At 42.7% G+C, this 12,014-nt stretch overlaps 1 protein-coding gene across 2 annotated transcripts in view; it reads left to right on the top strand.

Annotated features, from left to right (window-relative positions):
* Positions 1-12,014, top strand: part of DAPK1 (death associated protein kinase 1) — a 76,358-nt gene that overhangs the window by 36,271 nt on the left and 28,073 nt on the right. For both annotated transcript variants that reach the window (XM_033164784.1, XM_033164783.1), the window contains exons 6-12: positions 3,113-3,161; positions 3,246-3,272; positions 4,156-4,308; positions 5,841-5,886; positions 6,023-6,112; positions 8,091-8,183; positions 11,812-11,931. In XM_033164784.1, coding sequence (XP_033020675.1) covers positions 3,113-3,161; positions 3,246-3,272; positions 4,156-4,308; positions 5,841-5,886; positions 6,023-6,112; positions 8,091-8,183; positions 11,812-11,931 — 578 coding nt within the window. The remainder of the gene's footprint in view (positions 1-3,112; positions 3,162-3,245; positions 3,273-4,155; positions 4,309-5,840; positions 5,887-6,022; positions 6,113-8,090; positions 8,184-11,811; positions 11,932-12,014) is intronic.

Below are 12,014 nucleotides of genomic sequence, written 5' to 3'. Positions count from 1 at the left end.
CACGTGTGGAATATATAGATCTCTTTAAAAATTGCTCGCATCCATTTTAGAATATGTGAAAAGGGTACAGACTGAGCTACAGGCCAGTTCCTGAGACTGAAGGGGGAGATATAGTAGCCTGATAGGCAATCGTAAAAGGGAAGGTAAACAAATACAGGAAAAGTGAGAGAGAACCAAATTATAAAAAGAACACAGGTGAAAAACGCTGTGCCACTAAAGGAGGAAGGAAACAAGACACTTGTAGTTGAAAAGGAAAAGTCCAGAGACCAGCAAGTGGTTCATATTAGAGAAAAAAATATTTAGGAATTTAAGCAAGGTGGATGAGTGTTAATGCAAAAATAGAAATTCTGTGGAAAGGAAAAGCTGTTGACAAAAGTGTGTAGATTGAATAAAAGGAATAGCTGCTAATTTAATGCATAAAAGAGTGTTCATTTATCTCTTTGCATGTAGCAACATATAAAGCAAAGACAGTGAGAAGGAAAAAACTGGATGTTTTATTTTAAGTTCCTTCCAGGCACTAAAAATAGTCCACATGAGGGAGGGAACTGTTGGGAACTAATGCAAGTTTTTAAAATAGACTCCATAAGGACTTGGAAAATATGGTGAAATAATAACAATGTAGAACATTCATACTGTAGAGTATAGGGAAGGAAGGCAGAAGGAAGCATTGTATAAATAAACCATAGAAAGCAAAGTTGTTTCCATATCAAAATAAGAAAATGGGGAGAGCATAGAACAAGGGCTGTGATAAAGGGAAAATCTTCAGGTTAACATAAAGCAAAGACACCAGGCATTTGAATAATTGGGGGGGGGGGGTTATTGAACAGCAGGAGCAGAAGGAATATTTCTAAAATTAACTCAAGAAAAAAATGTCATGAAGATAATAAACATAGATAACTAAACAAAAACCTTGCACACAAGACTAAAGGAGTTAAAGTGACTTATATCCCGTAAACTAAACTAGGAACAGTCAGGAAAACATTAAAAGCAGACTTCTGGGGGTTGTGTGTTTCCACATGTTAAGAGAGCAGAACAGGGGACAATAAAAAGTGGGAAAGAGATTAACAAAGAAATAATGTTGAACATGTAAATGTTCATCAAGCAGAAATAAAAGAAGAAAATGGTGTGAGAGTGGGTGTTGGTGTTTTATATGTTAGGAAAAACACAAGCCTCTCAGAATGCCAAACACATTATTATTAAGCAGTTTGATACGTACATGTCAGTACTGTATTGCTTAGGCCTACATTTCATATGTGAGCAGTGGTGATCATTACGTGTGTTCAGTCTTTACAAGGTCTCTTTAAATGTTTCCCATCCTCTTTAACACTGCTTCTAGGTAGGTAATATTTACCTGCATTCAAATTAATTTGAATTTGAATATTTGCAAATTTAGCACCATTCCCTTTCTATATGTGGGAGTCATGACTTTCTGCCTAGACTTTCTATATATCTATATAAAGCTTCAAATGTGGATAAGATGATAAAACAACTTAAAACAGTACTTTTTAAATAAAAACGCAATTGTGTATTTACATGATTGCTTTATAACTAAAATCCCTAACAAAAACACAGACAAAGCAGCAGTAAAATAGCAGTGGCAAAAGGAGAGAAGGAAATCAGTTTAGTGGAATAACATTGCCTTACTTTGGGGTAGGCGTGTGCAGATTGCACAATAAACTCGATTCAAAGCTCATCTGACCTTTTCCCCCTCCTGGGAAAATAGCAGGATGATTCCACTCTGCACCTAATCACTAAAGGCAGGTCATTCCCAAAGCTGATGCACAGATTCCTATGAAAGTAGACAGTCCCAAACTAATGTACTGTATTTTTCGCTCCATAAGACACTTTTTTCCTCCTGAAAAGTAAGGGGAAATGTCTGTGCGTCTTATGGAGCGAATGCATGGTCCCTGGAGTTGAATTGCCTTGGGGCCAAAAGCAGATCATGCTCTTTTTTTTTTACAAAGAAGAAGAAGAAGAGTTTGGATTTGATATCCCGCTTTTCACTACCCGAAGGAGTCTCAAAGCAGCTAACATTCTCCTTTCCCTTCCTCCCCCACAACAAACACTCTGTGAGGTGAGTGGGGCTGAGAGACTTCAGAGAAGTGTGACTAGCCCAAGGTCACCCAGCAGCTGCATGTGGAGGAGCGGAGACGCGAACCCGGTTCCCCAGATTACGAGTCTGCCGCTCTTAACCACTAGGGTGTTGAAAGGAAGCTGCTGAACAGCTGTTCAGCAAGTGATCAGGAGAGAGATAAGGCTCACTTTCCAGCCCCACCCCCTTGCCCAGGCCTCCATTGTTGAATGCAGAGGGAAGCTGTTTATTTCCCCAGCGACATGTGACTGGCTGATTAGATTATCTGTCTGGAAACTGTAGAAATGGCTGTAGGACTAGAAGCTGCAGCCCTGTGAGTTGGACCCCATAAAAATGGGGCTTTTCCTCTTTGCAAAAAAAGCTGCACCACTTTCAGCTGATCCTCCAAAAAACAGGGCTTTCCCCCTTTCCTCCTCTAAAAACTAGGTGCATCTTATGTTCAGGTACGTCTTATGGAGCAAAAAATACAGTATATAGTTTTATAAGTTAAAAACGTTGACTTCTCTCCAGATACAAACTGAGTATGTGGCAATTTTTAGTTCTGGTGAGATGATCCAGCCAACAGCTTGACTTCTCTATTCTGGCCCAGCTGAAGTTTTCTGGACAGCCTTCAAAATCAGCCCTGCATACAATACACAGCAGATGTTTCGGGAGCGTGAATACTTGTGGCAATAGTATATACATGGAATGTGTTGTTTTCAAATACAGTGGATCATAATGAATAAATATCTTACAGAACAGTCTGAATCAGTTTCATAAAAAGTTTAAAAGGGGGTGAGGTTGTGATAGAATAAATTGTAAAATAAACTAACGATAAAATGTTTCTGGATCTGCATTTGTGTAAACTAATGCAGCTTGTAAACTAATAATGTACAGATGATTCCTGCTGGAAAATCTGCTTTTTCCCTTTGCACTTTATAGACCCTACCCTTGTGGTATGTATACTTCATAGCTGAAAAAAAATAACGTTTCATGTCAGACTGCTCTGCTATAGACTAAAGCTTCTAATTTGTCTCTTAGCTCCTGAAATAGTAAATTATGAACCGCTGGGCCTTGAGGCAGATATGTGGTAAGTTCACAATTCTTCTGCACTTGAACGTTTTGTAATTTTATTGTGTCTTTTTGAATAGTAATAGACACTTCCTTTTTTCAGGAGTATTGGCGTAATAACGTATATTCTGTAAGTATTACCACTCTAAATCATTTTGTTTTACCCATTTGGTTATTAAATCTAAGAGCTGGTCTTTGACCGTAATAAAGAATGATTTGATTTTGATTTGATTATTAAATCAACTCCACAAAGTTATAGTCAAGGTTACTAATCTATCCAGGCCCATGTTTTGGTTAAAAAGGTAAAGGGACCCCTGACCATCAGGTCCAGTCATGTCCGACTCTGGGGTTGCGGCGCTCATCTCGCTCTATAGGCCGAGGGAGCCGCCGTTTGTCCGCAGACAGCTTCCGGGTCATGTGGCCAGCATGACAAAGCCGCTTCTGGAGAACCAGAGCAGCGCACGGAAACGCCATTTACCTTCCCGCTGGAGCAGTCCCTATTTATCTACTTGCACTTTGATGTGCTTTCGAACTGCTAGGTGGGCAGGAGCTGGGGCCGAGCAACGGGAGCTCACCCCATGGCAGGGATTTGAACCGCCGACCTTCTGATCAGCAAGCCCTAGACTCTGTGGTTTAACCCACAGCGCCACCTGGGTTAACTAACTTGGTTAGTTGGACATAATTTTCCAAATTTATGCTTCAAACTACTGATTACAAACATAATTTGTTGCTGTCCTTATTTTCAATGTTATGATTTATTATTATGTTCCTCTATATGGGAACATAATTTTATTATATTTGAATAGTGTGCATTTTTCCATGCAGTCAGCATAAATGATGAAAACCGAAAAGATGTAAATTCTGAGAGTTGCAGTCAGTGTGAGAAGATAGTGGAGGCCTTGTTTAAATTATTGGGCTGAGCTTCAGAATCACTTCAAAAAAATCAATCCTGGAACCAAACTTTTTGTCCTGGAGTCATACTATATCATTGTGGCCGAACTTATTTTTTGCAGTCTGAGTGGTGCATCGCCATTTCTTGGAGAGACAAAACAAGAAACATTAGCCAATGTGTCTGCTGTGAACTATGACTTCGAGGAGGAATTCTTCAGTAACACCAGTGCTTTAGCGAAAGATTTTATAAGAAGACTACTAATCAAGGATCCAAAGTAAGTTTCTTCCAGGATTCATTTTTGTGATACCAAGTACAAGCAAACAGGATTAGTTGGTAATTACCCTTATCCCTTTCAAAGTGAAGGAGATCTTCCCTGTTTCGTTGATCCAGGCTGTCAAGTTTTCTGCCTTACCACCACCACTTTATACAATTTACGTTGTTTTTTTATTAGTTACCGTATTTTTCGCTCCATAAGACACACTTTTTCCCTCCTAAAAAGGAAGGGAAAATGTTGCTGCGTCTTATGGAGTGAAGGCTTCGCTCCCTGCGGCCTCCCCCCACCCTGATTTCGGGCGCTGGGTGCTGCATCGGCTTCCTCCACCACCCAGTGCCCGAAATCAGGATTTTTGGATCGACGCGGGGCGCTGGGTGGTGGGGAAAGCAGCCGGGATCCCAGCTGCTTCCTCCACCACCCAGCACCCCGCGCCGATCCAAAAAGCAGGTTTTCTGCATCGGCGCGGGGAGCTGGGCGGTGGGGAAAGCAGCCGGGATCCCAGCTGCTTCCTCCACCACCCAGCACCCCGCGCCGATCCAAAAAGCAGGCTTTCTGCATCGGCGCGGGGAGCTGGGCGGTGGGGAAAGCAGCCGGGATCCCAGCTGCTTCCTCCACCACCCAGGATGCAGAAAGCAGGCTTCTTGGAGCAGCGCTGGGTGCTGGGTGATGGAGGAAGCAGCTGCTTTCTCCACCACCCCACACCCTGTGCTCATCCCACTTGCTTTGAAGGGAGCTGGGGACGAGGGGTGAACGCTCACCCCTTCTCCCCTGCTCCCTTTAAAAAAAACGGGGATGAGCAGCGCTGGGTGCTGGGTGGTGGAGGAAGCAGCTGCTTTCTCCACCACCCCACAACCTGTGCTCATCCCACTTGCTTTAAAGGCAGCGGGGGAGAAGGGCTGAGCGTTCACCCCTTCTCCCCAGCTGTCTTTAAATCTTTAAACCTCCCCAACACCAGCGAAAGTGGGGTGGGAGGACAGGAAGCCCTACAGCATCGCTACTGGGCTTCCCCTTTCTCTGCCCCACTTTCGCTGGTGTCGGCAGGGTGGGAGAGGCAGGAGAGGCCCGTAGCATGTTCCTCTCCCAGTCCCTCCACCGCTGCTGCCTCCTTCGCTCCCCCTCCCAGCCTTTTAGAGGAGGAAAACCAGGGAAAAATATTTTTCCCTGGTTTTTCCCCTTTAAAAATTGGTGCGTCTTATGGTCCGGAGCGTCTTATGGACCGAAAAATACGGTACTTCTGGCATGTTTTCAGTGCTGTATAAATACATTGTGGAACTATCCGCATGAAGAATGTGTTAGCCCCAGTCTGGTGTAATGTTCAGAATCTCCAGCTGGAACCAGGAAGAAATACATTTAAGTGCCCCCTAAGCTATGAAATTGACCATGGGACACTCCCCATTTCTGAACCTAACCTACCTTACAGAATTGTTGTGAGAATATAAAGAAGGATGCGTGTATGCCTTTTTGAGGCCTTTGAAGAAAATACAGACTATAAAAGTAATAAAGGAAATGAATTTTTTTTTCTCCTTTAAAAGGAAGAGAATGACAATTCAAGACAGCTTGCAGCATCCGTGGATTAAGGTTAGTGTGCAATGCATAGACTATTATATTAGTTCTACCTCTTTCTTTTGCCCATGTAGAAGGCAGTATCTTCTTCATTCGTTCTTCTTCGCTGAAGAATATAGCATTTCAAAGTGTTGTTTTAATTTTCTCACAGCCTAAGGATACCCTTCAAGCACTTAGTAGAAAAGCATCTGCCGTGAATATGGAAAAATTCAAAAAGTTCGCAGCACGAAGGAAATGGAAAGTAAGATCTAACAGTTCTTTATAATAACTATTGTTCCTTGGCTTTGGAATAAGTACATGTAACAGCGGGTCACATTAAATCATAATGCTTAAGTATGCTCTAACGTGAACAAGCAGCATGATGGTATACACGGCTCATCCTGGTTTATTGCCCCCAGCACAACTGGGCCAGGAGTAAAGAAGGAGCAAGTGGGAATGAATGGTTAAAGATTAAGTATAGTTTAACGCGGCGTGTCAAAATAGCCAGTATATATTAACACATGAAAGCTATTGAGAGCTTCATCTGGGCCTTAAATGATTTGGCTTAGTTCAGTCCTGAACTTCTTGTATATTTGTTAGACTTCTAGAGTGAAATCGGTGCGCGGCATTACAGCTGAGCAGCATATAGTGTTTCCAGTGTATCGTGAGAAATGAAAGAAGATCAGCAGGAAGTCAGAGCAGCAAGGAGTTTCTTGCAAACTGTGAAAAAGAGACATGTAGGATAACTTGGAAGAAAGAGATATGGAACAGTGTGCGTAATTATCATCAGGGGATAATAACTGTAAGTAGGGAGAGAGTTAGCAAATAAGTCCAACCAAAGAAAAGAAAAGAACTCCTTCTTGGAAACGAGATCAGCAAATGCAAGGCGGGTGTGGCTGTTGACGAATTCAGCCCTATAAAAATAGATCCCAAATTTGTCCTAGATCTGACTGTCACCAGACTTTCTAAGGCATTCCAAGGTTATTTGACCACCTCAGTTTCCAGTGGCAGATTCTTAATGTCCAGTATGCTTTGTCATATTCACCATATGACAGAAGCCATCGAAAATTAGATGCCTCTGCAAATGCAACATTCCACAATGGCACATTGAACCATATGCCAAATAGAACAATATGTCACATAGTACTAACATGGCAATATTGATTATGTTGCTGCTTGGCAACCCAGTTTTATTAATATGCTTATTAGCAATCATTCACTGATGATCAGTGGAACTTTCCTCAGTGGGCAATACAGGCAGTGACCGTTTTAGGTGTGTCTGATATGTGTGCGACTGCATTGTTCCGGACCCAAAGGTGACCTGAAAACATCACCAAAAGAGGCGAGGCAGGGACAGCGGGGTGTTTGCAGGCTTTTTCAATGGTGGTTCTAATTACAATGACCCGGAACGCAATCCCCACACAACCGGGGAGTTGCCTGTCATGGTGCCCTCTAGAACAGGCTTTTTCAACCTTGGCCCTCCTGATGTTTTGAGACTACAATTCCCAGTACCCCTGACCACTGGTCCTGCTAGCTAGGGATCATAAGAGTTGTAGGCCAAAAACATCTGAAGGGCCAAGGTTGAGGAAGCCTGCTCTAGAGGTTTTTGGACTATAATCATCATCCTGGACCATCAGCTGTGATTGCTGGGGCTGATGGGGGTTGAAGTCCAGCAACATCTGGAGGGGGTACCATTGGCTAACTCACCATCAGACGACACTGTTTTATTTTATATTTTGGATGGGCAATTCGTCTGCAGGGAATCAGATCTGAGAGGATCGCTCTGCAAGGTAAAGTGGGAAGAAATGGAGAGAGCTTGCAGCTCAGTTTGGATACAACAAGGGCAGGGGGAATAAAGGTTTTAGCAGGACTTAACCTGGACTGGAAACAACTGCCAGGGTGTCTCCACTTCCTTCCTGCAAAATTCATGTAGGAGCAAAAAAAAATTTGCTGTCCTGTGTAGCAATCTTGCTGAACAAATATAGCAGATACATTGTGAGTCTGCAGCCTCTTTCATCTATAGGACACTATATTTTATAGCATGATCCCTGGAACGCTCAGGGAAGTAGGGAGTGTGTAACCATACTATTATATTGGACCATATAAAAATACAGGCCTTAGAGACTTAGCTTGATTACAGTTTAGCAGTATTGCTTGCGGAACTGAACTCGTATCAGAAATGCTTCCTATAATAAGTTTTTATGGCTTCACATAAATATTTGTCTCTTCTCTTACAAAAGCAATCAGTGCGCTTAATATCGCTATGCCAAAGATTATCAAGATCCTTTTTGTCCAGAAGTAACATGAGCGTGGCTAGGAGCGATGACACTCTGGTAAGTAAATACTTGGGAGTATGGGAATTAACACAGCATATAACATCTTCTGAACTGCAGTACAGTCGTACCTCTTGTTACGAATGCTTCAGGATGCGTACAACACGGGTTACGAATGTGCCGAACCCAGAAATAACAGAACATGTTACTTCTGGGTTCGGCAGTTTGCGCATGCGCAGACACGTCAAATGATTTCACGCGCATGTGCAGAAGTGCCAAATCGCATCGCGCAGATGCGGCGCTTCAGGTTACTCATGTCACGGGTTACAAACAGGCCTCCGGAACGGATCCCGTTCGTAACCAGAGGTTCCACTGTACTTGGAACTGTAATGTTCCTTGCAGGTGTTTCAAATTGATGCCAAGGAACTGAGCAATAAATACACACAAGAGTCAATATGCAGACAATACCTGTAATCTAATTTAAGATAGATGACTAAATTTTGCTCAGTCACTTCTGCTTTCTGTATTTCTGGACGAAGCTAATTCATTGATATTTGAGCACCACTAATGGGTTAAATCTAGAAAAAAGCCAGAAGTCCCTCAAGTAGATAGAGGAGAGCAGCAGGTACCAAGCAGAAAACTGGGCTGGCATTTTGTCTCCCTCCTTCGTACCGGTCACTTTAATTACAGCAGTGGCTTGGCTGGTGGAAATGACCGCTCCCCACATCAAAATGGAGGCGCATTTTGCATGGTCGCGTGCAGCCCCCCGGATCCCATGCAACTCCTGGCAGTATGGGCTGGCTTTGCTCTCCCCAGGCTGGATACCTGGACGTCTCCGCCTACCTCAGCCAATTGCCCAGTCCCGCCTGGGGAGGCGTTGCCAGGGGATCGGCCAGGTAGGGGGAGAGACTGCCCTACCTACACAACAGAGGGTGGATCTTACCTGGGAATAGTCAGTTGGCTCCAGAGCTTCTCCCACCCTGCCCTCCCTCAGTTAAGCCTTCTTTTGCAGGTTGACCTCTTCTCCACAGGTACACAGGCGCTGCTACATCAGGGTCGCTGTTGAAGGGCCGGAAAGGAATTTTCCTGCATTGGCAGGTTTTGCCTTTCCAGTAGCAAAACGTCACAACTTTGGCGGTTTCAGGCTTTGGGTGGAGTCCTTTAGTCTATCTTCCTAAATGGGGGGGGGGCACGAAGCAGTGACCCATGCCCCCCTTGTGGCGGCGATCCCAGGATTCCCCGTTAAAGGGGTCTTGAGGGGAGGCATTGGCCATACGCCGAGAGGTTGTCATTTCTCTCCCCTGCAATGGCAGGGGCGGGCTCTCTGCTTGAACATATGTTCTCCAGAGCCAGCCCAATCCCCACACATTCTGAATAACCCTGAAGTCTCCCAGATCCCCGGCTGGGGTCTGGAAAGGATAAACACCCAGTGCCTGAGCCTACACCTGAAACTTAATAAAGTTGTGGCCAATTTTAATCCCATAGCACGTTGTCTTGAGTCATTATTCCACTCAGGAGTCGCCTGGGATTGGGGGGACTCCGCCTGTCCACACAGGAACTGTGATACAGTTGAGAGGTGTGGCCACCTTATTTGCTTTAGTGTAACCATGTAGCTGGCCAAGGGATGTGAGAAGAGACTCTATGCCATTCCCAATAAGTTGTTGGCAGGCAGCATGGATATAGATTTGTAGGGAGCCCAGCACCCAGGGGAAAGTCTTGTACAACTCCCAAGACCAGCTGTTGCATTGCATTCAGAACCCAGATCTGTGGACCCATGCCAGAACATTCAGTATGTGTGTCCACAAAAGTTTGTCATAAGTTATAGTTTATCAAACAAAATATTATTTATTTGTTGCATGTATATACCACCTTTTTCTTCAAGGGGCTCAAGTTTTCTGTCCCTTCTCATTTAATCTCCACAACCACCTTGTGGGGTAGGTTAGGTTGGGAGGCAGTGACTGGCCCTAGGTCCCCCAGTGAGCTTCATGGCTGAGTGAGGATTTGAACCCAGATCCTCGTCCAACACTCTAACCACTACACCACAGTGGTTCTCAGATAGGAGTGTCCAACTAAATGTTACTTAGAATAGACCCATTGAAACAAATAAACATAACTGTTAGACCCACTAATTTCCGTGGGTCTACTGAGTAAAACATGAGTAACACCCATAGTTTTTGGTTTTAAGACTAAACCATATTTTAGTGACTAGAAACTGGAAGCATTTGCTTCCTGGTTTAAACTTGCTTTAGCTTCTCATCATGTCTACGTTAAGCAAAAGTGTGGTTACTTTGAACTATGGTTTATTGAAACAAACCAAGATCAGATTGTGATATTTGGTCTTGGTTTGCTTTAATAAACCATAGTTTAAACAACTATTCTCAATTTAGACATCATAATGTACTGTGAGTTTAAACGAGCAAGCACTTACTTCCACTCTCCCCTTCACAGCTGTGTCATGGGACCATAGCTGTCAACCCTTCCTGCTGTTTTCCAATGCTATAATAAGGGAATTTCCCACAAAAAAAGGGAACGGTTGACAGCTATGCATGGGACAGGGAATCACACAAATGAAAGCAGGTATGTTACCTGTTTTGAGTCTTTCAGATTTATATTTGGAGGTGCATAAATCCAGTAGATTTCTTTTTAAAGGTTTTATTCTGCACTTTGTAAAATGTGTTCTTAGATACTAGTTATAATAAGTATCATGCAAACATTTTCCCCTCAGAATTAAAAGTACAGGTGAAAGTCGAAAAATTAGAATATCGTGGAAAAGTCCATTTATGTAAGCAATTGTTTTCATTAGCTACTGGAGTTTTAATATATGAGATAGACTTGTGACATGCAAAGCGAGATATGTCAAGCCTTTGTTTGTTATAATTGTGATGATTATGGCATACAGCTGATGAAAAACCCCAAAGTTGAAATTGTTAATTTGGGGTTCTCATCAGCTGTACGCCACAATCATCACAATCATAACAAATAAAGGATTGACATATCTCGCTTTGCATGTCATGAGTCTATATCATATATTAGTTTCACCTTTTAAATTGAATTACTGAAAGAAATGAACCTTTCCATGATATTCTAATTTTTCGAGTTTCACCTGTACTTAGGCATTAAAAATTCTGCAGAGTGGCACATCTATCTGTCTTACTCTCTTTCTTTCACTTGCTAACTTCCACATTTTTGTAAATAACATTTCTGCTTATTGATGTGCTGTTATTTTTTAATGTTGAATCAGTAATCGTAGCCGTTGCAGAACCAGCTCCCAGTAGAATTGTAGCCTTGTGCCACTGTGGTTTAAAACCTATAAACTCTAGGTAGGAGCACTGTTCTGCTTTAAGATGTCATTCTTGGGAAATAGATGCTTCTTATTCCTGTTTTTATGTTGATGTAGCTTTTAAAAAATGAATTGTGAAATGCATAATAGAGCTCTTTTAAATCAGGGTCAATGATATGTGCTGATTGATAAAAAGGAGACTCTTATTGGAGAAAGTAAATTACCTCCAGAATTTGAGCAGATGTTTTAACAGCTTGTTTCCCATTGGGAATGGCATTCATACTGTGAAATGACAATATATTGCTGCTGAAAAGTTTATTTCCTTTCCATATCCTCCTCTCTCTCGAAGCTAATAACTTCTTTTCTCTTGTCTTTCCCTTCCCATCTACTTTATGGTTAATTTATGAGGATGAGGAAGATTCATTTGTAATGAAAGCCATCATTCATGCCATCAATGATGACAATGTTCCTGGTCTCCAGCACCTTCTGGGCTCTTTGACCAATTACGATGTCAATCAACCTAATAAGGTATGCTGTTGTTGTATAGATTTAGCAGCTAAAGAAGAAGAAGCTATCATTTTTACTGACAAACAAAGATCAGCCCAAAGACT

This window comes from Lacerta agilis, chromosome 11 (genome assembly GCF_009819535.1).
Source record: "Lacerta agilis isolate rLacAgi1 chromosome 11, rLacAgi1.pri, whole genome shotgun sequence".
Taxonomy (NCBI): domain Eukaryota; kingdom Metazoa; phylum Chordata; class Lepidosauria; order Squamata; family Lacertidae; genus Lacerta; species Lacerta agilis.
The sequence above is the reverse complement of the archived record's forward strand: the minus strand, read 5'-3'. Positions and strand labels throughout refer to the sequence as shown.